General features: G+C 50.0%; 1 protein-coding gene across 15 annotated transcripts in view; it reads left to right on the forward strand.

The window, feature by feature from the left end:
* The window catches only part of MEGF11 (multiple EGF like domains 11), a 358,471-nt gene that overhangs the window by 181,261 nt on the left and 153,807 nt on the right, over positions 1-23,403 (forward strand). Inside the window, exon 1 of one of the 15 annotated variants that reach the window (XM_053223850.1) lies at positions 3,465-3,769. The exons of the other annotated variants lie outside the window; for them this stretch is intronic. Within the exon in view, the coding sequence (XP_053079825.1) occupies positions 3,745-3,769 (25 nt within the window). The 5' untranslated portion in view covers positions 3,465-3,744. Of the gene's footprint in view, positions 1-3,464; positions 3,770-23,403 lie in introns of those variants that run through there. 15 annotated transcript variants of the gene reach the window in all.

Genomic DNA, 23,403 nt, shown 5'->3' on the forward strand with positions numbered 1-23,403 from the left:
CATTGTCGAACGGTTGTCATGACTATCAATCTCTGGAACTTTTTCATCTTCCCCACCTGAAGCTCCATACTCCTTAAACACTAGCTCCCATTCTCCCCTCCCCTTAGCCATAGCAACCACATTCTATTTTCTGTCCCTAAGAATTTGACTACTCTAGGCACCTTCTATAATATTTGACTTTCTGTGTCTGTCTTACGTCACTTAGCCTCCTATATTCAAGGTTCATCCGTACTGTAGCACGTATCAGAACTTGTTTGCTTTATAAGGCTGAATAATATTCCACTGTCTGTACATACCTCATTCTGTTGATCTGTTCATCAGTGGACCCTTGCGTTGCCTCCACTCTTTGACTATTGTGAATAATGCTGCTAGAAACACGGGTATGCAGATAGCTTTTCAAGTTTCTACTTTCGCTTCTTCGGGGCGTATAATCCAGAAGTGGATTGCTGGATCATAGGATAATTCTACGTCTAATTTTTTGAGGAATCATCATAACTTATTCCACAACATCTGTACCATTTCACATTTCCCAGCAATGCCCAATGCCCAAGGGTTCTGCTTTCTCCAAACCCTTGCCAGTGCTTGTTATTTTCAGGATTTTTTTTTCTTCTTCTAATAACTGCCATCCCAGTGGGTATGAAGTGGTATTTCATTGTGGTTTTGATTTGCATTTCCCTACTGATTAGTGATGTCAAGCATCTTTTCATGTGCTTATTGACTGTGTGTAGATCTTCTTTAGAAAAATGTCTACTCAAGTCCTTTGCCTGTTTTTTAATTGGGCTGTTTGTTGTTGCTGAGTCGTAGGAGTTCTTTATATATTCTGGATATTAATCCCTTATCGAATATATGATTTGAAAACATTTTCTCTCGTTCTGTGAGTTGCCTTTATGCTTTGTTAATTAGGGTCCTTTCATGCACAAAATATTTTGATTTTGATGAAGTCCAGTTTCTTAGTTTTTTTTTTTTTGTTGCCTGTGCTGTTGGTCTCGTATTCAAGAAATCATTGCCAAATCCAATGTCATGAAGTCTTCCTCTGTGTTTGTCTAAGAGTTTTATCTTGCATTAAGGTCTTTGATCCATTTTTAATTAATTTTTGTATATGGTATAAGGCAGGGGTCCAACTTAGGTTTTTTTACATGTGGATATCAAGTTTTCTGAGCATTTTTTTAAAAAGACTTCTGCTAAAGGTTTTTGAAACTATGGAGTGTAATTTTTCACCATGTAATGGTACATTAGTTATCTGATAAGTAATTTATTTTTTTTTTATTTAAAAAAATTTTTTTTTCAACGTTTTTAATTTATTTTTGGGACAGAGAGAGACAGAGCATGAACGGGGGAGGGGCAGAGAGAGAGGGAGACACAGAATCGGAAACAGGCTCCAGGCTCCGAGCCATCAGCCCAGAGCCCGACGCGGGGCTCGAACTCACGGACCGCGAGATCGTGACCTGGCTGAAGTCGGACGCTTAACCGACTGCGCCACCCAGGCGCCCCTGATAAGTAATTTAAATGTTGCTCCTTATATCAAAACAAATAAAGATTTATTATAGAATGAAATGCAGAATTGGCATGCATTAAAAAAAAAAATGTGATTATTTGAGCCTTTGGTGGACATTTTGGAGCTATGCCACCGGGCCTTCCTGGGGGCAGGGCCAGTTTAGAAGTAATGTTTGAAAGCAGTAGAAAAGGCAGAAAGACCGTAACCAGAACTGGATCTCCCCATGCTGCTGTGACTATTTGCAAGGATGGTTGAAAGAGAGATCAGGCCCTGAACCCCTTTCTCCACTGTGTTCTTGGGAACTCTGTCTTCCCTCCAGAATTCTGGGCTGTGTGCAGTATGCCCACTGTCTGTATCTGGGCTCCTTGGCTCTGGATCGGCATCAAGGCTCTGGCCCAGCCCCCACTGCCTGGTCCGGGGCGTTCTAGGGCCTCTTCATCTTTCTGTAGTGCTCAGTGCTGACCCTCATGGCTCTGAGGCATAGGAATCTCACATTGCTGTTTTCCTGAAGGTCTCTTCACATAAAGCCACAAATTCCTGGAATAGAGTATTAGAAAGCATGGTCTGGGATCGCGGAACCATGTCTGAAATCTCATAATTTAACCTGAAGCCGTTGAATCAAGAGCTGGGAGAGACCGTAGAAATTGTTGGGTCTACTTCCATTTTAAAGACGGGCAAACTGAGGTCTAGAGAAGGGAAACTGCTTCTGAGGTTACCCAGGGAGGTAGTGGCAGAGCTCCCAGGCCTCCTGTCTCCCACCAGCTGCTCTAGGAGTTCAGGGCTAGAGTTGTCGTAGAGGCACATGGATCTCATCATGTCAAACCAAATAGACCAAGTTCTATAGACTTTTGTGCAGATGACCCTAAAGGTTCCAGACCCTCCTGGTTCCTTAGCCCAGGCCCAGAGCACAGATTCATGACCGCAGGTCAGGCCAAGGCACTGAGATTGGGAATTTCCAGAGGGGCCACCCCGCCATCTGCCTGGCTTGAAAAGTACATCAGGGAAGAGTCCCCATCTCCGGGACCCCTGGGCACACTTCTCGCTGATGAATATGGAGACGTCACAGTCTGGCAGCACAGGGCATGGGGACAAAGCGCAAGTACACGATGCGGGCCAGGGTTCCTGCCTCTGCCCTGGGGCCGGTGAGGGGGCCCAGAAGGAGATGGGCAGGGCCTGATGGGGGAGTGAGTGGGCGCAGCCCCATAGGTCTGCTGCCAAAACTTTGGGGATCCCTCTCAGCGATGGGGTAAGGAGCCCGAGTGGGAGCAGTGGGAGAGAAGGAAGCGTGAGGGGCCACAGGGTCTATGGAGGAAGGTGAATGGGGATTCCTGCTCCCAGATGCTGCACATAGACCATCTCATCTCATCCCCCGACAGCTTGGAGAGGTCATGGGTGCTATCTCCATTTTATAAAGAAACCAAAGCTCCAGGAAGAAGAGTAGCTTCTGTTACTCACCCAGCTAACGAGTGGCAGATCCGGGATTACAACCCAGAACTGTGTCCTTCCACAGCTTCACACTGCCTCTAAAGAAATGTAGGTCCTGTGCCACAACACACAGGAAAGCTGGCTTCAGGTCCTACCGCTGCCTGGGCGACCCTAGCTAAGTCCTTCCCTCTCTGTGAGCCTCAGTTTTCTCATCCATAAAACGGGAGGGTTGGTGTGGCTAGTCTACTGTCAAATCCCATGATACTCTTTTTCTGGGAAGTCAAAATCTAGCATCTCCTTACCTAATCAAGGGCCCTGGTGACCTTCCCACCGACCTCTGGGGAGGGAGTCTCCTCTCCCCTGCCCCCCGTGCACGGCCTTCCTTCGATTCTCTCTCTACATTCTGGGACCTGGAAGAGGAGTGGGGAGGAGGGCAGCCATGGGTGGAGGCAGCCTCATGACTCACATCCTTGCCTCCCCCGGGTGGGGGGTTCCTGTTGAGCCTTGGTTGCCTCATCAGGGAGGGGGCGTGTGGAGGGGCGTCATGCCAACAGGGAGGGCTGGTGCTCCCCGGTTGTTTTTTTTTTTCTCTACGCGGAGCTGGCTGTCAAGGTTAAAGCAACTTCAGATGAATCACCACAAAGCAATCACACTTGCTTTTTCTCGCGTGCTGCTCTGCCCAGCCCGCGGCCCCTCGCAGAACCGCCTGGGCTGCCTTCTGCCGGCATCTGGTGCGCCTGTGGGCCTCCCTGGGACAGTGGGCTTCGTGTCAACGCCACACGCTGGGGCTCAGTCACCGTGACGGGAACAGAAGGGAGAGGCGGATGCGGCAGCAAATGCTTTTTCAAGGTCTGTGCGTAAGAGAAGCTGCTATTCACCCCAGAATTCTAATTTCGAACAAAAAAGAAGTCAGTAGCAAGGGCCACCAGCCCCATCGGCTCAGTGGCTCCTGTCCCTCGAGTTCCACTTAATGCACATTATTGAGCTCCTCTCAGAGGACAGCACTGCCAGGGGTTCAGGGCTAAAGCGGGGTGGGGGGCGGATTTGGGGACATGGAGGGCATAGCCCCCATCCTCGGGGAACTTTGAACTACTAGCACAGAGGAAGGGAGTTGGAGGAGTCCAGGGAGAGAGAAGGCCTCTGGCTTTCATGCGTGGGGGCACCTGGATGGCCCAGGAAAGTCATCGTGGGGAGGGTACAGCAAGGAAGGAAACAGGTGTGTGCTGTGCTCTCATTTGTAGATGAAGAAACTGAGGCACAGGGAGGCTAAGTGGTGGCCTGAGGCCCCACATTTGGTGAATGTCAGAGTTGGGTCTGCCTGGCTTTTTCCATAGGCCACGGGGATAAGAAAGGGGACAACATACACACGTATGAGGAGCCTGTGGTGGAGGCTGAAAGAGACCTCAACCTAGAAACTGCCCGAGTCCTGGGGGTGGGGGGCGGGGATGGGGGCAGCAGGGGAGGGATGGCAAGAAGCTGGATTTGCCCTTGGCTGTCGCCTCCCTCCCCCCCCAGCCCCTGCCTTCCCCCTTTTAAGACCACCCCCCCCCCCCCCCAGCCTTGGGTATGTTCTGGAAGCTAGTGAAGAGGTTTGTTATCCCCCTTCCAGAGTTTCTTCCTCTCCTGAGGTGACTTTCAGGAGAAACAGGGAGTGAGAGGGAGCAGATGTGGGTGTGCTGTGCCCTCTTAGGGCCCAGACCGTTGTGGGGGTGAGGATGAGGCTGGGGGGGGGGGGCAGCCTGTGGAGGCCCCAGAACATGGGACTGAGGACAGCTGGTCTCCCCACCTCATCTTTGCCCCAGGACTGTGTCTTGCTCCTGCGATGACACCCACCAGGAAAGGAGAGGAGACCTAAGGGCCTCCTTCCCAAGTCCAAGGGAGGCTGGCCATGGGGCAGAGGAGGCATGGAGCTTCTGCCCTCCCCCCACCCCCCCCCCCCCCCCGGTTCCTTGAGGGAGGGAAACCCCTCAGGGTTTCATCCCCTCCCACACTGTGCCTCTCAGACCAGAAGAGGTACTGGGACCAATGCCATCCAAGCAGGATGGAGAGTCAGGCAAGGGCACGTGTGGCCTATCCTGAAAGTCAGTTTTTGTCTGGGAAATCCAGAAACTGGGTAGCCTGCAGCCTGCGTGAGCCGCGTGTTCAAGGGGGCTGTCACAGGGCGGGGGGAGGGAGGCACATTCTGCCAGACTCAGCTCCCGCCATCTGCTCCCTGAGAACAAAATTAATAAGTAAGTGACACACAGGGAGGCTCACGAACCGGGGAGAGGGAGGAGGGTGGGAGAGCCCGCGTAGAATGTGACAGAAACAGAACAGAATGACAGCAGCCAAGCCGGTGTCTTCGTGTGGGGCTGGCAGGCAGTGCTGCCGCCGCTCCCTGGCCCCGCCCAGGCATGAAAAGGACACCGTGCCCACCCCCGACACACACACACACACAGACGCGCACACGTAAGCGCACAGCCTCGTTCCCAGGAGGGGTGCGTGGGCTGGGTCTCCATGGGAAACACAGCCCCCTAGGAAGGGAATCTCGCACTGCTCCCATCTTGGCCCCACCAGCCTAGAGAACTGTCTGGAACTCTGGCAGGGAAGAGGAGGGGGGAGGTGCGTGCTCTCTGGGGCCGCTCTCTAAGCCCAGCCCGGGGACCCCAAGGACTTTCAGCTCTGCCCCAGTCAGCCTAGACCCGCAGCATGCTGGGCAGCCCTGGGGGTGGGAGTCCTATCTCCCTACAGGGGTGGGGATTCAACCCTTGTTCTGACATTGAGGAAGCCGAGGTCACTCACCTGCTCCAGAGTGTGTGCTGCCTTCACTCAGGACTGTTTCCACCAGAGTGTGCGGCTGGGGACGAGGTGGCATTTGATGCTGAAAGGGAGGGTGGTCTGGACTTTGGTCCCACTTAGACTTCTGTCCTATCAGCACATACTGTACATGCTGTCCTTTCATTAGACATTACTATTCATTTTTATCCCCATCTTTCAGGTGAAGAAACTGAGGCTCAGAGAGGTTGAGTACCTGGCTGGAGGACACACAGCCAGTAAGTGGCAGTCAGGATTTGAAGTCAGTCTGTCTGTTTCTGGAGACCACACTCAGCATTCTGGTTTACCCTTCCTTACAGGGCTCCCCGCTTTCCCTCTCCAGCCCGTCTCACACTTGGGAGGTAGGGAGAAGGCTCACATGCAGATTGGGCCATGTCACTTTCCTGCTCCCCTTTGCCCACCGGGAAGTACCCCAGCTCCTCGGCCAGGCCTGTAAGGCTTCTCTGACTCTGATGCCTGCCTAGGTTTTAGCCTCATTTTCCATCACTCTCTCCCCTCCCCCCACCCACAACTTGCCCGTGTCCACTGACCCATTGCTCTTTTGCCTTTAAAGCTCAGCTCAGATGCCATCCCTACTGTGACACTTATTCCCCAGACCTTGACTGTATACACATGGCCACTGTGGCCCATGCCACGCTGGACGATCGTTAGACTGCGAGTTTGCTGTCCTCTCAGCTCCCATCGCCTGAGATCTTCTCCATGGTAGGGCCCGGGTCTGTCTGCCTTGTCTCTGTGACCCCAGGGGCCGTGCACCCTGTGTGCACACGGTGGACATTCAGCACAGTGCTAAGTGGGATCCAGTGGGTTTGCTGTCCCATTTTATCATGTTTTGGTTCCCCTGGATGATGATCTACGGGTGGTTCTGGGACTAGGGGAGAGTGTGGGGCTCTCGGCTGGCAGCTCGGGAGAATTCAAAGCCATGTCTCTTATCTTCCGAAAGTTCTCACCTACCAGTGTCACCCAGGCGTGTGTTCCCAAGGATTGTGATGTGAGGCCAGGGGTCAGGTTGGTCCTTCAGAAGAAGCAGAGGTCACATCCAGCTGGAAAAGTGGAAAAGATGCCGAGAAGGCGTTGGAACCAGAGCTCAAAGAAGGGTGGGATTTGAAGTTTCAGTAGTCAGGTGTGGAAAGGGAGGGCATTCCAGGCAGACTGACCCACCGAAGCACAGGTACTGAATGGTGAACAGGTCTCTGTGGCTGAAGCAGAGGGTGTCTGGTGTGGAGGAGGCCAGGCCAGGCTAGCTGGTGTGGTGCTCTGACACCAACAGCCCAAGGAGCTTGGCCTTGTTCCGTGGGCCTCGGGGAGCCCCTAACGGCCCACTTTTCATCAACTCAGTCTGTATCGTTTGCTCGTGGGGCAACCTCTGTACTCTTCTTCTTCCCGACCAATCTGTGACCAACCTGTGACCTAGGTATGGGAACAGAGAGCATGCTGGAGCCTCTGGTCTGCCCCTCTAGTCCCGGCTAATCCCCCAGGCTAGCTGGGCCATGCTGTCTTCCCCCTGTCCCTGACTGGAGGCCACTGAAGAACATACGGCAGGCTAACTTGGCATCGTGTGGGGAGCAGACTGGATGGAGGGGAGACCGTTGTGATTAAGAGTTGGCGAAGGGATCTGGGCAGGGGGTGACCCACAGAGGCCAGGTTGGATGTGTTCTGACATCTTTCTGCCTCCGTGGCCCCCAGGGATGTCCAGGCAGAGCACCTGAAACAGCCTTATTGGCCTCCAGGGTCTCTGACTCCCAGCCTGCCTCTCAGGGACAGCCCTGCCCTCCCCCCCCATCTTCAGACACCAGTGGGGCCCCGAGGCAGGCAGCAACTGCCCAACGGTGCTCCAGCAGCAGAGGAAGCAGACGAACTGGGGAATCCATCACCCTCTAATAAGGAAAGCCCATTTTGGCAGGCTGGGTAATGGGCCTCAAATTGAATAATTAATAAAGTTATAAAAATATGTCTAGTATATGGCCAGAATAATTCAGCCCAATTAGAAGCAATTATTTCTTGCAGTTATGCCACTTGGTATGTTTTACGAACAGCTGCAGCAGATTCCCAGATCTGGCTGCCTGCTTGAGAGGGTCTGTTGACACCAAGTCTTTCCCTGGGGCTCCTTCCAGATGAGGAACATCCGTCCATCCATTAACTGTGTATCCATTTGTCTGTGTATCTGTCCATCGTTCCGCCCAGCCGTTCATCTCTCCATCCCTTCATCCATTCGTCCATCCATCCATCTACCCATTCCTTCAGCAGATACCTCTTGAGCCCCTTCCTTGTGCCAGACACTGTGCTGAGTCCTGGAAATGTGGAGACAGATAAGCCCCTGCCCCTGCCCAAGGAGCCCCCAGCCCAAGCAAGTGGGCCTTTGAGTAGTGCGAGCTGTCATTCCTATTCCTGTTCTGAGGTCCTGTCGAATATGAGTTTGTCCTTCATCTCTTTCTTGGTATCCCAGGGATACACATAGAGATATTTGGACTTGAACCTGGCTTGAGTTAGGTAATAGGTTCCTTCCCAATAAGGTCAGCTTGTTCCCCTACGTCTGAGAGCCTAGGGATCTGTTGGCTTCAAAATAGCCATTGCTCTGGGACCCAGCCTTTTATCAGGTGGAGATCAGGGTGTGTGGGATCCAGCTCCTCCCTGGCCCCTGCTTTCCATGTGATCTGGACAAGACGTTTACTTTTTGTTGGTTCATCTGTAAAGTACGAAGAATCACTTGGCTACTGTGAGCTCACAGGGATGACTGAAGTCAAGATGCTTGGTTGGGGCTCCCTTTTGGAGACGCAAATTTGCTTTCTGGAACTCTGGATGTAAGTTGAATTCTGAGTTAAATCGACTCATAACTTCATAGACATCCTGCAGGAAATCCTTCCATAAAGCCAATGTTCTTTTTGCAGTGAAGATACCCTCTTTCTGATTTCTCTGCCTGGACATTGAGACTTTTCTTTCAGTGTAGCAAAACCACAACTCAATTCATTAAGTCTCCACAGAACCCTTGCTGTAAGCCCAGCTCTCTGCCAGGCAAATCTGACAGACTTATTAAGCGAGTTCTATTATGGACACCAAACGTTTATTAGGGGTCTTCTCTGGGGATGCAGAAAGACCTAAGCTTTCACCCTGCTCTAGAATCAACCTGGCAGGGGTCCCCTTTTGCCTCATTGTGAATCAGGATGTCAGAGCTGGCAAAACGAAGTAAAAAGGCAAGCCACGGACCGGGACAAGGCGTTCGTAACACCTACAGTCCACAGAGGATTGATATCCAGAATGTATATTGTTAAATCCTACAAATCAATAAGATCAACCATTCAAAGAGTGGCAGAGAATATGAACATGCATGTCACAGGAAAAGGGTATTTTGATGGGCAGTAAGCATAGGAAAATATGCTCACCTCCCTGGTAGTCAAGAAAATGCAAATTCAAATTAAGAGATCTGCCACCTGGGGCGCCTGGGTGGCTCAGTTGGTTAAGCATTTGACTCTTGGTTTCGGCTCAGGTCATGATCTCACGGCTTTGTGGGTTCAAGCCCCGTGTCGGGCTCTGTGCTGACAGCGCAGAGCCTCCTTGGGATCCTCTCGCCCTCTCCCTTTGCCCCTCCCTGACTTGTGCTTTCTCCCCGTCTCTCAAATAAATAAACTTTGAAAAATAAAATATCTTTAGTTAATTACAAAAAAGAAAAATCTCTTCCACTTAATTTTTTTCGATGGTACTTGGAACCTTTTGTATCAGCGTTGTGACTCTCTTCTGGGTTGCAACCTGCAGTTTGAAAAGCTTCTCCAGAGAGCTTCTCCAGCATGTGCAAGCGGCATCCTTGTTGACAGTGGTGAAAAGCTGCGAGCAAACCCGGAGAAGTCCCCCAGGTGGGAAACGGGTGACTCCTAATATATTCACACAATGGAATCTCCACAGCAGTTCAAAGGAATGAATGAGCGCTATACCTGTCTACTTGCATGAATCTCAAATCTATAATATTGAGTGAAAAATGCAAGTTGCAGAAGGCGACGTGCATACCATATAATATCATTTATATAAAGTTCAAAAGCATGCAAAATAATGAATATGTAGCGCCTAAGTATAAAAACAGACACGGCAATGGTAAATGCTGAAGTTGGGCTTAGGTCGCCCCTGGGAGGGCAGAGGAAGGGACAGGGAGGTTTACACTAGGAATTTCGGCTGTGTGCTGTTTTATTTGAAAATAACGTCTGGGGCATCTGGGTGGCTCGGTCAGTTCAATGTCCAACTCTTGGCTTTGACTCAGGTCATAATCTCATGGTTCGTGAGTTTGAACCCTACATCGGGCTCTGTGCTGGCAGTGCAGAGCCTGCTTGGGATTCTGTCTCTGTCTCTCTCTCTCTCTCTGCCCCTCCCCAACTCATGCTCTCTGTCTCTCTCTAAATAGATAAACTTAAAAAAAATTTTTTTTAAAGAAAATAAAAACATCTATAGCAAAAATGGGGAATGATGAGATTTGTGTGATGAATATACGATGCTTTAATTTTCTCTAACCTTTACAATATGCTTGAAATATTCCATATGCAAAAGAAAAGGCCGTCACCTCTTTCTCTGGCAAACACCCAAGCTCATGTGAAGAAAAAGAATGTGATGGTTTGCATTAAACTTAGGTGTCCACTTCCTTCTATTTAGTTCAACAGATGTTGATTGAGCACCTGCTAAGGGTCTGACAATGCCAGATGTGAGGTGTGGAGTAGGCAGGAAGGCAGGGAGTTTGGAGTTTGGCAACTTTAAAAATTTGGAGTTTGGCAGGGCGCCTGGGTGGCTCAGTCGGTTAAGCACCCGACTTCGGCTCAGGTCATGATCTCACAGTATGTGGGTTCTAGCCCCACATGGGGCTCTGTGCCGACAGCTCGGGGCGTGGAGCCTGCTTTGGATGCTGTGTCTCCCTCTCTCTCGCTGCCCCTCCCCCACTCATGCTCTGTCTGTCTCTCTCAAAAGTGAATAAACGTTAAGAAAATTTTTTTTAAAAACTTGGAGTTTGGCAAGGGCACAGGCTGCCCGTCATCTCTGCTACAGAAAGCAGATAAACACACGTGCCACAAACATAGGCTCAAAGTTCACGAAGAAGAGCCTGGGTTGCCCTGGGGAATCAGGGAGGTCTCCCCGGAAGAGGTGAGGACTGAGCTCCTTCAAGGATGGACAGGGATTGATCGGTAGGAGACCAGAGGAACCTAGAGCTCCAGGAAGCTCTGGGTCTGAGTGGGAAATAAAGGTGACAAGGCAGCTAAGGCCTCTGAACTAAAGACGCTGCAGCTAGGATGGTGAGATGCACTTTTATCTGCAGCGCCCAGCAGGAGCCAGACAAATGGAGAGGAGAAGTGGGTCTAATTCATCACGGAGGCTGAGGAGCGCTGGGCTCCTGGAGTCTGCAGGAGATTGTAGATAGTCTGCCCTCCGCGGAGGGGCACAGCCTCTCAGGGACAGCTCACTGCACGGCACATCCCCAGACAAGGGCCCCAGCAGGGAAGGTTCTGCTCATATCCCAGACTTCAAATTTATTTGACCAGCTCCCAATAAATTCCTCATGCCAGAGGCCTCCCCATCCATCTCAGGATGGCGGGGCAAAGGCAGAGGTAGATGGCAAGGAAATGTCTGTCTTAGATTCCTCGGGGACCTGTCCACATGTCTTGCCAGGAGCCAAGCCCCTAAATCCTCCTCTGACTTGCTCCCCTCCTAATAAATCTGAATACCTTAAAATAACTCCCTCCGGCCTTGAGGCTGGTGCCAACTTTGTGTCATCTATCAGCCCGGGCCGATTTCTTACTAAGGTTTTGCTGTCCCTTTGGAAAAGTCGCCACCTTAAATCAAAGGGCCGATGGGGTGGGGGTGGGGGGGGCGGGATCGGAGGAGCTGGACACAGTGGTGTGACAGCAAGTCGGGAAGATGAGATTCTAGTCCTACCATGGGGGTGAGCTGGGCGACCGTCCCAGGTCCTGGCTCTGCAGTGTCCCCTTGGGCCCATGGATAGGAGTTGTCTGAGGTCTGTATGGCTTAGAAAGGCTGCCCAAGGAGAAGGTCACGGGTGAGCACCTTACACAAGGGGGCTCAGGTAAAGCGTGTTCACAGCACTGACTGCGCTCGCCTTCCTTAACTCACCCATCTAAGAGTGCATTTCTCTTAGTGCTTTGGTGTTGGCCGCCCACCGTGTGCCTGTTTGGGTGCTGGAGAGACAGCAGCAAACAAGACAGAGCGTGTGCCTTCAGGGGGGCTTACCTTCTAGTGAGGGAGACAGCAGGGAGGGACATGGGTGTGAAGAAAATGAAATAGAGGAGTAAGTTCAAGGGAATGAGGCAGGGTAGTCAGCGAAGGCTTCCCTGAGGAGGGACGTTTGAGCTGAGACTCGGATGATAAGGAAAGGCAAAGAGCGAGGGTTCGTGAGTTTGTAAACCTTAGGACGAGGTCTATTTCTGGCTCAGCAGAACAGGACAACTGCTGAGCAGGCTCCGCTGAGGATTTATGGACAGGCAGGTCCCTGCCCACACAGTGCCTTCGATCTAGGGGGCATGTGATTATCTAACTACCCGAGGAACGTCAGGGCAGGGCGTTCCAGGCGGCACCACTCGTTGTGCTAAAAGCTCAGAGGAGGTGCAGGGCCCTTCCGGTTGGGGTGAGCGGGGAAGGGCTCCTGGAGGGCAGAGCGCCTGCAGGCAGTTGTCTGGCATGGTGCTGACTTGGCCAGTGGTGCTGGGTTTGGTAGTATTCATTTATTCCCTCAGATGTATGTCCCGGGTTGGGCGGTGGGTGTCCAGAGTGAGCCAGGACAGGAGGGCAGGAAGGAACTTGGCGTTGGAACCAGCTTTCTTTTGATAACTGGCAGCAGGATGAGGGGCGTGGATTGTTTCTTCCTTGCTATCACCGCCAAAGGAAATCCCCGAGGGTTCCCCTCTTTTCTGCACTGCATGTTTCTCGGCTCTGGGTCACAGCCCTGATGGGGACCCAGGAGCCGTGGACGGTCCAGATCACGGGAAATGCCAGATCTCCGATGTGGCTGCAGGGCTTCTCTGTGGAGAGAGCATAAACCACATAGGCAGGCCTGCTGTCGAAATGAGCAACCCTCTTTCATAAGCCAGTACAATTTGCTTAGCAAATAAAGATGAGCAGGACAGACCTCCCTGCCTTTGCTCTCAGCTCTGAGCATCTCTCAACATCGCTCACAGCCAGAGCATCCAGAGAAGAACCAAGAAATTCAGTGACTTCCTGGGCAGCCTGGCTGATGACATGAAAGGCTGGCCCAGCAGCATCTCCCTGTGGGAACTCCCAGAGAGCAGGCTGTAGGTTAGGTGCTGGGGAGACAAGGCAGCCCCTTTCCTTAAGGAACATCGAGCCCCAGGGTGCCTGGGTGGCTCAGTCAGTTGAGCATCTGACTTCGGCTCAGGTCATGATCTCATGGTTTGTGAGTTCAAGCCCCATGTTGGTCTCTGTGCCGACGGCTCAGAGCCTGGAGCCTGCTTCGGATTCTGTGTCTCCCTCTCTCTCTGCCCCTCCCCCCCACTCGCACTCTCTCTCTTTCTCAAAAATAAATAAACCAAAAAAAATTAAAAAAAAAAAAAAAAAAAAGGAACGTAGAGCCTCATAAAGTGAGCCAGGCCAGTGAATCACAGCCTGACAGCCTTGTGGGTGCTGATGCCTGTGTATGGGGCAGGTGGGCGGGGAGGGGGCAGTTCCACCAGGTGGGCCTTGGGTCGAGTTTTTATCTCCCCCATTCTATGCCCACGAATTCCTTGGAACAGAAAAGAAGAAACTGCGAGACAGCCTGGCCGCTAAATTATACCAGGAGAAGCCACCGCTGAAATGAATGACAGCTGTCTTTTCCTAGTTCTTGGTGGAGAGCTGGGGAGATCAAGCCAATGCATGGTTTGCTCTGTATGTCTTCCTTTGTAGAAATCTTCCTATAACCTTTGGTTTCAGTAGCCGCTGGACTACACACAAATCTAAGGGAGAGGGTGGAACATTATTAAGTGCGCCTACTATGTGTCAGGTTCTGGGCGGGCCTGTGTCTGCGAGTGCAGACGTGGGTTTCATTTAAGCCTCCAGACAGCCTTGCAAATTATTCTCATTCAGCAGATGAGGGAACTGGAGAGGCAGAGCTGTCAAGGCCGCATGGCTGCTGGGGGAGAGGCGGATTGATTTGAAAGAGCATGTCCGGGTAAGAGGATAGTCACCATAGCTCAGAATTACCTAGCTAGCTCTGCAGCAACTTTATAAATGGGGTTCGGCAAAGACCCGCCCGCCACCGCAGCCAGCCTCTTGGTGAACACGGGGTTACAAACCTGTGAGCCAGGGATGGTCGACCACCCGTTTTTGCGCAGGGGTGATTCCAGAATGCTGAGTGTTCTTCCTTTCCTGCCACAGTGGATCTTGTCACATCAGACATCCTCAGCCCAGCCACGGCAGGTTTGGGCCGTTGAGGTCGGGTCCTAAATGAGTCACAAAACAGCAGGTAACAGCCAGGGCAGGTGTCCCTTTGAAGATTCTGGGGCCCAGCCCTCTGATTGCTCACTGCAAGACTCTGATGGAAGAGACAGCCAAGCCCGGGGCAGTACCCACAGCCTGCAGGCTCCACGGTCTTTTGCCCAAGCTGGGCTTCCCAATGCTTCGCTACCTGTGGCGGCAGCCTTGGGGCTGACCTTCCCATGAGCTGTCCCTTGCCGCAGAGCCCACATGTGTGACTTTTACTGCAGTCTTTCCTGAACGTTCTCCCCAGACCACTGGGCTCATTTTCCCTGGGCTGGAGAAAAGAGAGGGACCTAGGCACTCTTCCTAATTAAAGCAGTTCTCTTAAAACACCTTGGCAAACTAAGGCCCATGGGCCATGTCTGTTTCATAGCCTGCCTTTGTAAATAAAGTTTTATTGGAACACAGCTGTGCCCATTTGTTTCTGGATGCCTATGATAATTTTCTCACAATATTAGCAGGGTTGAATAGCTGTGACAGGGGTCTGTCTTGCCCACCAAGTAAAAAATATTTACCGGTTGGCCTTTTGTAGAAAATCTTTACCAATTCCTATCTTAGAACATTAGAATTTTTGGCCCCAATGTTTTCCCCCGTGAAAAGCATTAAATGCCTTAAAGACAGGATCACCAACCCTTTTTATCATCTAGGATAATACCATCTCCATCATCATCATCACCATAGCAGCAGCAGTGGTCCTGGGGTAAATGCTTTAAATCCTTAGTCCTGGGAACCAGTGGGCACAGGTTAAGGAAGCAGACTGGCTCACATCCTGTTTTCACCACTTTCCCAACTATGGGGTCTTGGACAGTTGTATAACCTCTCTGTGCCTCGATTTCTTCTTTTAAAAAATGGTGGCTGCTTTGGCGACTTGTTGTGCGAGCTGAATAAGGTGTGACGTGTGTAAGGTTCTTAGATGATGCCTCGACAAAGTGTCCAGGAAATGCTGGTTTACACATTTAATCCTCATGGCAAACCCCTTGTCATAGACAGGTACAGGACCCTGCCTATCCACACCCTTGCTATCCAATTCAGAAACAGAAAAGAGGGATATAAAGTCTTGGGTTAATCACTCACCATGACAGCTTCCTCTGAACTCAATTAGCCTTGGATGCCGAGGGCCACTTGTGCTTGTGGTCTTCAAGTTGGTGCCATTATCACTCCCATTTTACAGATGCAGAGACTGATGTTGAGGCAGGGTAAGTGTCCATGAGAGGCAGGATTCCCTCCAGGCTGTCTGACCCCGACATACCTAGTAATTAAACACCTGTCCCTCTGGTGACTCTCAACCAACTGAGTCCCGGTCCCTAGTAGCTGCCCATGCTTGATGAGTGAATTCATGAATGAGAGACACTGGAAGAGCAGTCTGACCACAGAGGTGGCTGTGCCCCATGCACTGTCACCAGAGCAGGGGGACCTTGTACAACTGGCTGCCCAGGTCTCTCATGATCAGCACCCATGTTATAGGGTAACTGAAGGGACAGCACAGTGGCCTCTGGTTTAGAGCCCATGCCCGTGTCCTGATGGCAGGGCTATGACAATGAACCACCGAAGGCAGAGGTAAAGTCGAGGAAGCGCTTGACTTGGAGTCAGGACGACCGGGTGTGAATCCCAGCCCTGCCACCAAATTGCTGTGTGATTTCCGGAAGTCACTTTCTCTCTCTGAGCCTCAACGTCCTCATTTTTCAAATGAGGTCATCCGATTTCCTGAGCTCAGGGGAGGCGTGGGTTGCCCCTCAGGGGACATTCTGTAGTGTCCGGAGACTTTTTTATTGTCACAGTTTGGGAGAAGGGTGCTACCAGTATCTAGTGACAGAGGCCATGCGTGCTACTCCCCATCCTACAGCATATAGGACAGCCCCATAGCAAACAATTGTCACAGCCCCAGTGCTGGTCGTGCCACTGCAGAGAAACCCTACAATCTACAAATCTGGCTTTACAATGGCCCCCCTTCATTTGTTCACCAAACATGGATTTATCAGGTGCTTATTACGTGCCAGGCAGTGAACAGGACAGAGTCCCTGCCCTCCCAGGGCCCAGAGATTATGAAGATAATAATAAGAGTTCGTATTGGCTGAGTGCTAACTGTATACTGAGTTCTTTACATAAACCGGAACTCTCGATCCTTGAAAAGTACTAATGTTCCCATTTTACAGATGAGGAAATGGAAGCCCAGTGAAGCAGCTTGCCTAAGGCCACACAGCTGGTAAGTGGTGGCATTAGCATTTTTGCTCCAGAGCCCGGGCTCCTAACAGGGCCTCCCATCCATTGCCCCCAAATCAGAGAAAAGAGGACTGGTCTCCACCAGCCAGCTCATCCCCGGAGGAGAAGCAGCTCAGGAATGCTTAGCCCTGTGGTCTCTTTATCATGCAAACCGTTTGCGGACTGGAAAAAGGCCTCAGGACTATAAACCAGCTGGTAATGACCTGACAGGCAAAGGGGGCCCGAGAAGTGTTAGGGCCACGGAAACATTAATCTGCTTTCAGCCACTGCTGCTGGAAAGACATTTGTTAGAATGGTTATGGGAGCCATAAAAGCCTATTTGATGGCAGCCCTCCCTAGTCGGGTGCCTCAATAAGTAGGAAAGCAACCCCTCAGGGCTTAGGTGTTACAGGCCCTGTTGGCCAGAGGCGAATGCTTCCTTGTGGGGGTAGGATGCTGGGAAGGTGAGGGGAGAGTGTGGTATACCCCAGGAGAGCTGGGTTCTGGTCCCTTCTAGACCCTAAAATAGCCGCAAGGCCTTCATCAAGTCCCGTTGGTACTCTGGGCCTCCATTTCTCCATCTGTAAAGTGGAGACATTAATGTTTTTGCTCACAGGGCTATTTTCAGCCTTTAACGTGATGACGGATATGACGGTGGATGTGGCCTATTTTGCAGAGATGTTAAGCCTCGTTTTTGCTGGTGGTGGTCGTAGCAGTGATGGTTGCTGTAGCAGCCACGTACGGGGCTGTCTTTCGAGATTTAATCAAGCATGAGACCTGAGTGTAGCTTTATAGATTCATCTGGTTCACCTTCCCCACCGTGTAAGTAATCGCTTTCATTCATCACGCGCTGACTGTGTGCCAAACGTCGTTCTCAGCGCTTTCTCTGTATTAACCCGTTTAATCCTTATTTCCAACCTCTGAATTAGGGACGGGTGTTATCCCCATTTTACAGATGAGGAAACTGCCGCCCAGAGAGGGACCAGAGTTGCCTAGCTGGTTGCAGGCAGATGGGCTCCATCAGTGACCACCGCTCCTCATACACAGATGAGAAATGGAGTTGGTTGGAGGGTGGCGGTCAGATGGCACTCGCCTCACTGGGGGCCTCCACTGCCTCCTGACTGCTGGGGTCAGGGGATGCCCCATGCATCCCCTGACCTCAGCTTCTCTGCAGGGAAACAGAGGCACCCTGGTTGGTTTTTGTGGGGCTTGGCTTTTCCTGGGAAGCGGGATGACCCCAAGCCTCGGCTCAAGGTGAGATGGGCTAACCCAGGGCAGTGCATTCAGGAGGCAGGGCTGAGCCCTCTGGCTGCTGCCACCCAGAGGAGACATTCCAGCGCCCCTAGGGGCCTGGCCAGGAGATGGCAGAACTTCACCTCCCGGGAGCCTAGAGGTCTGGGCAGTTTCTGTAATTGGAGCTTGGTGTGAGGACAGCACAGCAGGCTTCTCTTGGACTGGGACACACAGGGGATGGCGGTCTCCATTCGGGAGCAGGCCAGGAGCACAGCAGAATGGGCCCTCACCCCGGACAGAGAGCAGGGAACGCGGCTTGAGGCTCAGTTACGGTGTGGTCATCCAGGGTCTGTACAACATGCTGATGTTTGGGTTTTTTAAATTATCACTGAAATAGACACATAAAAATTTCAAACTCCTGTACCTTCCTTCTGGGTTTCCAACAATACTATAGAAACATTACCCTGGAAGAAACGCAGCACCCGCGTGGGTAAGGAGGGCTGGAGTGGGGAGGGAGGGACAGTGACCAGGGAGATGGTCCTGCGGGCTCTGGTGCTGGGACCCTACGATCCACGCCCTCCTGACCCCAAGTCGCCAAGCTCACTGTGGCCTTTTTCTTCCCCTGCTTCTGTTCTCAGGAAAGTGTCCTCTGTACTTCTCTTGTGATCACATTCCTGAGCTGTCAGAAACCCCACTTTGCAGGCTCCCTCTATTAGGTACCTTCTTCTAGGGTTTGGGAAGTCCTTAGGCAGTGCCCCCCCCGACCCCCCGCTGGCTTCCCTTCAAGTTGACTGTCCTTTTGGATCCCTGTTCAGAACTATCTGGAAAGAGAGATGGACAAAATGGCCTTAGCAGTCCCAAATCCTGTTGACTTGGGGTGTCTCTGTGCAGGATGCAAGGTCAAACTGCTCATCTCAATCCTGAAGTTTGTTCCTGAGCCCTGGGTATGGCCCCTCTGCAGCAGGACAGTTGGGTGGAGGTTTCCCATGTTCCTTGGAAGATGATGCAGGGAACCCCAACTGGCCCCCACCTCACTGTGCCCTCCTCAAGCATCCTCAGCAGGGAAAAAGTCAGGAGAATCTTGGCGTTTGCCAAGTGGAAATCAATGGAGGGGAAAAAAAATCTCATTTTCAAGCTTCTAAGCAGGTATTGTAATCAATAATGCAAAGGGCAGTGGGAGGCCATTAAGCCATACTTAGCTGTGTCCTCCCGGCCCAGGAAATGTGTGCTGAGGAGAGAATTTCTAGGGCATGTGGGCACCCATCTCAGCCTGCCCCAGGGTAGTGTCTCATAGGGAGCCAGTTTGAGGCTCCATGGGGGGAAATGCCACTTGGAAGTGAGCTAACCAATCCCCCTACCCCGCTGTGGACCCCAGTGCAGTGGGCCCGCAGATCCAGATGTGCAGAGCACAGGGAGACCAGAATAGGGAGGGGGACGAGGTCCAGGATGGCTTGGCAATAGTTGGTCCCGCCAGGAGGGGGCACTCGCCATTTTCCCCTTTGTTTTCCTTTTCAATTCTGCTGATAAACTTGACTTTTTTTTTTACCCCCACAGAACAAATAGACTCATGGTTTATGTTCCATCATTTCCTAGTCTATTGATTATTCTGTAAAGTTTCAGTCTTAAATCTTATTTCTGACAACTGCCAAAAAAACCCGTTAGGTGCCATGGTGGGGTCTCTGGGCATGCGCTGATGGCAGACATGTCCTCTCCTGCCTCATCTGTGGTCAAGTTTGCTGCTTTTCCTCTTGCCTGTATCAGCTGTGACCATGCTTCTAAAACCTGTGGGGTCCGTATGGACACAGGACCCAGTGAATAGGGGCTGTGGATGGGGCCTAGTAGGCAGGGCTGGTGGGGTCTAGGGGAAGCTCTCAGGTTGGTGCAGGGGCCCAAGGCTCTGACTCATAGAGGTCCCAGGATGAGGGAGGAGTCTAGACCATGTCTCTCAGACAGTGAAATAATAACACTTTAAGAAAACATAAATATATCGTGGAATAATAGCCCTTAAATTAAACATCTGATTCACAAACCCGCACCCTCGTACGAGATGGTCCTAACTCATTAATTACCCTGGAATGTCATTGCACTAGCTATTTCTTGGAAAAGTGGGTTATTTGGTGGGATTTGGAGTTGTTGTTTTTTTGTTTTGTTTTGTTTTTATAATTTAACTTTATTTTTTATTTTTTTAAATTTACATCCAAATTAGTATATAGTGAAACAATGATTTCAGGAGTAGATTCCTTAATGTCCCTTACCCATTTAGCCCATCCGCCCTCCCACAATCCCTCCAGCAACCCTCAGTTTGTTCTCCATATTTATGAGTCTCTTCTGTTTTGTCCCCCTGCCTGTTTTTATATTATTTTTGTTTCCCTTCCCATATGTTCATCTGTTTTGTCTCTTAAAGTCCTCGTATGAGTGAAGTCATATGATTTTTGTCTTTCTCTGATTGACTAATTTCACTTAGCATAATATCCTCCAGTTCCACCCACGTAGTTGCAAATGACAAGATTTCATTCTTTTTGATTGCTGAGTAATACTCCATCGTATATATATATACCACATCTTCTTTATCCATTCATCCATCGATGGACATTTGGGCTCTTTCCATACTTTGGCTATTGTCGGTAGTGCTGCTATAAACATGGGGGTGCATGTGTCCCTTTGAAACAGCACACCTGTATCCCGTGGATAAATGCCTAGTAGTGCAATTGCTGGGTCATAGGGTAGTTCTATTTTTAGTTTTTTGAGGAACCTCCATACTGTTTTCCAGAGGTGTTGCACCAGTTTGCATTCCCACCAGCAGTGCAAAAGAGATCCTCTTTCTCCGCATCCTCCCCAACATCTGTTGTTGCCTGAGTTGTTCATGTTACCCATTCTTTTTTTTTTTTTTTTAAACTGAGTTGAATCCTCAGCAGCTTTTTTTTTTAAGTTTTTTAATTTATTTTTGAGACAGAGAGAGACAGAGCATGAACTGGGGAGGGGCAGAGAGAGAGGGAGACACAGAATCAGAAGCAGGCTCCAGGCTCTGAGCCATCAGCCCAGAACCCAACGCGGGGCTCGAACTCACGGACCGCAAGATCGTGACCTGAGCTGAAGTCGGACGCTTAACCGACTGAGCCACCCAGGCGCCCCTATGTTAGCCATTCTGACAGGTGTAAGGTGGTATCTCATTGTGGTTTTGATTTGTATTTCCCTGATGATGAGTGCTGTTGAGCATTTTTTCATGTGTCAGTTGGCCATCTGGATGTCTTCTTTGGAGAAGTGCCTATTCATGTCTTTTGCCCATTTCTCCACTGGATTATTTGTTTCTTGGGTGTTGAGTTTGATAAGTTCTTCGTAGATTTTGGATACTACCCTTTATCTGATATGTCATTTGCAAATATCTTCTCCCATTCTGTTGGTTGCCTTTTAGTTTTGCTGATTGTTTCCTTCGCTGTGCAGAAGCTTTTTATTTTGATGAGGTCCCAGTAGTTCATTTTTGCTTTTGTTTCCCTTGCCTCTGGAGACATATTGAGTAAGAAATTGCTGCGGGCAAGATCAAAGAGGTTTTTGCCTGCTTTCTCCTCGAGGATTTTGATGGCTTCCTGTTTTACATTGAGGTCTTTCATCCACTTTGAGTTTATTTTTGTGTATGGTGTAAGAAAGTGGTCCAGGTTCATTCTTCTGCATGTTGCCGTCCAGTTTTCCCAGCACCACTTGCTGAAGAGACTGTCTTTATTCCATTGGATATTCTTTTCTGCTTTGTCAAAGATTGGTTGGCCATACGTTTGTGGGTCCATTTCTGGGTTCTGTATGCTATTCCATTGATCTGAGTGTCTGTTCTTGTGCCAGTACCATACTGTCTCAATGATTACAGCTTTGTAGTATAGCTTGAAGTCTGGGATTGTGATGCCTCCTGCTTTGGTTTTCTTTTTCAAGATTGCTTTGGCTATTCGGGGTCTTTTCTGATTCCATAAAAATTTTAGGATTATTTGTTCTAGCTCTGTGAAGAATGCTGGTGTTACTTTGATAGGGATTGCATTGAACATGTAGATTGCTTTGGGTAGTGTCAACATTTTAACAATATTTGTTCTTCCTGTCCAGGAGCATGGAATCTTTTTCCATTTCTTTGTGTCTTCTTCAATTTCTTTCATAAGCTTTCTATAGTTTTCAGTGTTTAGATTTTTCACCTCTTTGGTTAGATTTATTCCTAGGTATTTTATGGTTTTTGGTGCAACTGTAAATGGGATTGATTCCTTGATTTCCCTTTCTGTTGCTTCATTGTTGGTATATAGGAATGCAACCAATTTCTGTGCATTGATTTTATATCCTGCCACTTTGCTGAATTCATGAATCAGTTCTAGCAGTTTTTTGGTGGAATCTTTTGGGTTTTGCATATAGAGTATCATGTCATCTGTGAAGAGTGAAATTTGACCTCCTCCTGGCCAATTTGGATGCCTTTTATTTCTTTGTGTTGTCTGATTGCAGAGGCTAAGACTTCCAATACTATGTTGAATAACAGTGGCGAGAGTGGACATCCCTGTCTTGTTCCTGACCTTAGGGGGAAGCTCTCAGTTTTTCCCATTGAAGATGATATTAGCATTGGGTCGTTCGTATATGCCTTTTATCATCTCGAGGTGTGATCCTTCTGTCCCTGCTTTCTTGAGGGTTTTCATCATTTTGTCAAATGCTTTCTCTACAGCTATTGAGAGGATCATATGGTTCTTGTCCTTTCTTTTATTGATGTGATGAATCACGTTAATTGTTTTGCGGATATTGAACCAGCCCTGCATCCCAGGTATAAATCCCACTTGGTCGTGGTGAATAATTTTCTTAATGTATTGTTGGATCTGGCTAGCTAATATCTTGTTGAGGATTTTTGCGTCCATGTTCATCAGGTGGAGTTGTTTTATTTGGTGTTTTATTTTGGTGTTTCATCAAAGTGCTAGGTAGCTCACATGGTGGTGGGTTCTGAACATGGGCTTTGGAGTCAGATGGACCGTTCAAATCCCAGCTGCTGAGTTGAGAATTTCTGTGTAACCTCAGGCCTGTCACTTGACTTTTCTGAGCTTGTCTCCTCATGAGAAAACAAAATGAAGGCAGTCAGGCCACTCACATACTTCACTTAAGGAAGAAATGCTCCCAGGACACTGCCTGATAAGCAGTGAGTACTTAAGAAATTTTTGTTTTACTCCCTTTATTCCTTTCCTCTGTGGGTTTTAATCTGACGCAAAATTAATGGATAACTCCCAAGCGTGGAGAGCTTGAAGCATAAGGAATACTCCCAAGTCTGGGGGATTAATCAGGAAAAGCTCCCTAAAGAAAACTTAGCATCTCCCCTAAATGCAACCTGGGGTCTTCCTAACCCAGACAGAAAAGCCAGGAATGAGAATTGTGGCCTTGCACACAGTAGGTGCATGTGCAGTAGTAGTAAGGGCTTGTATCCTGGTCTGGGCCAAAGCTGTGGCCTGGAAGTTTTGCTTCCCGAGGATGGAGACCAGGGTGTGTCATTGGCCTTGCCTTGGCAGGCCACCCCAGGGGCCTGCAGGAGACCAGCCAGGCTGGTTGGTGTGCAGGGGTGAGTGGCAGGGTCCCTCATCATTCCCCGAGGCTGGTGTACCTGCCTCCCCCTCGCTGCCCTGCATCCGCCTTCGCCCCCCTGCAGCCCATTCTCTACCTGGCAGCCAGTGTGCACTCTCAGACATGGGTCAGATCATGTCCCTCTTCTGTTCAGAACCCCCAGGAGCTCCTTAGAAATGATATTTAAAGCTTCAGGTATGTCCCAGAGTGTTGCCAAATAAAAG

This window comes from Acinonyx jubatus, chromosome B3 (genome assembly GCF_027475565.1).
Source record: "Acinonyx jubatus isolate Ajub_Pintada_27869175 chromosome B3, VMU_Ajub_asm_v1.0, whole genome shotgun sequence".
Taxonomy (NCBI): Eukaryota; Metazoa; Chordata; class Mammalia; order Carnivora; family Felidae; genus Acinonyx; species Acinonyx jubatus.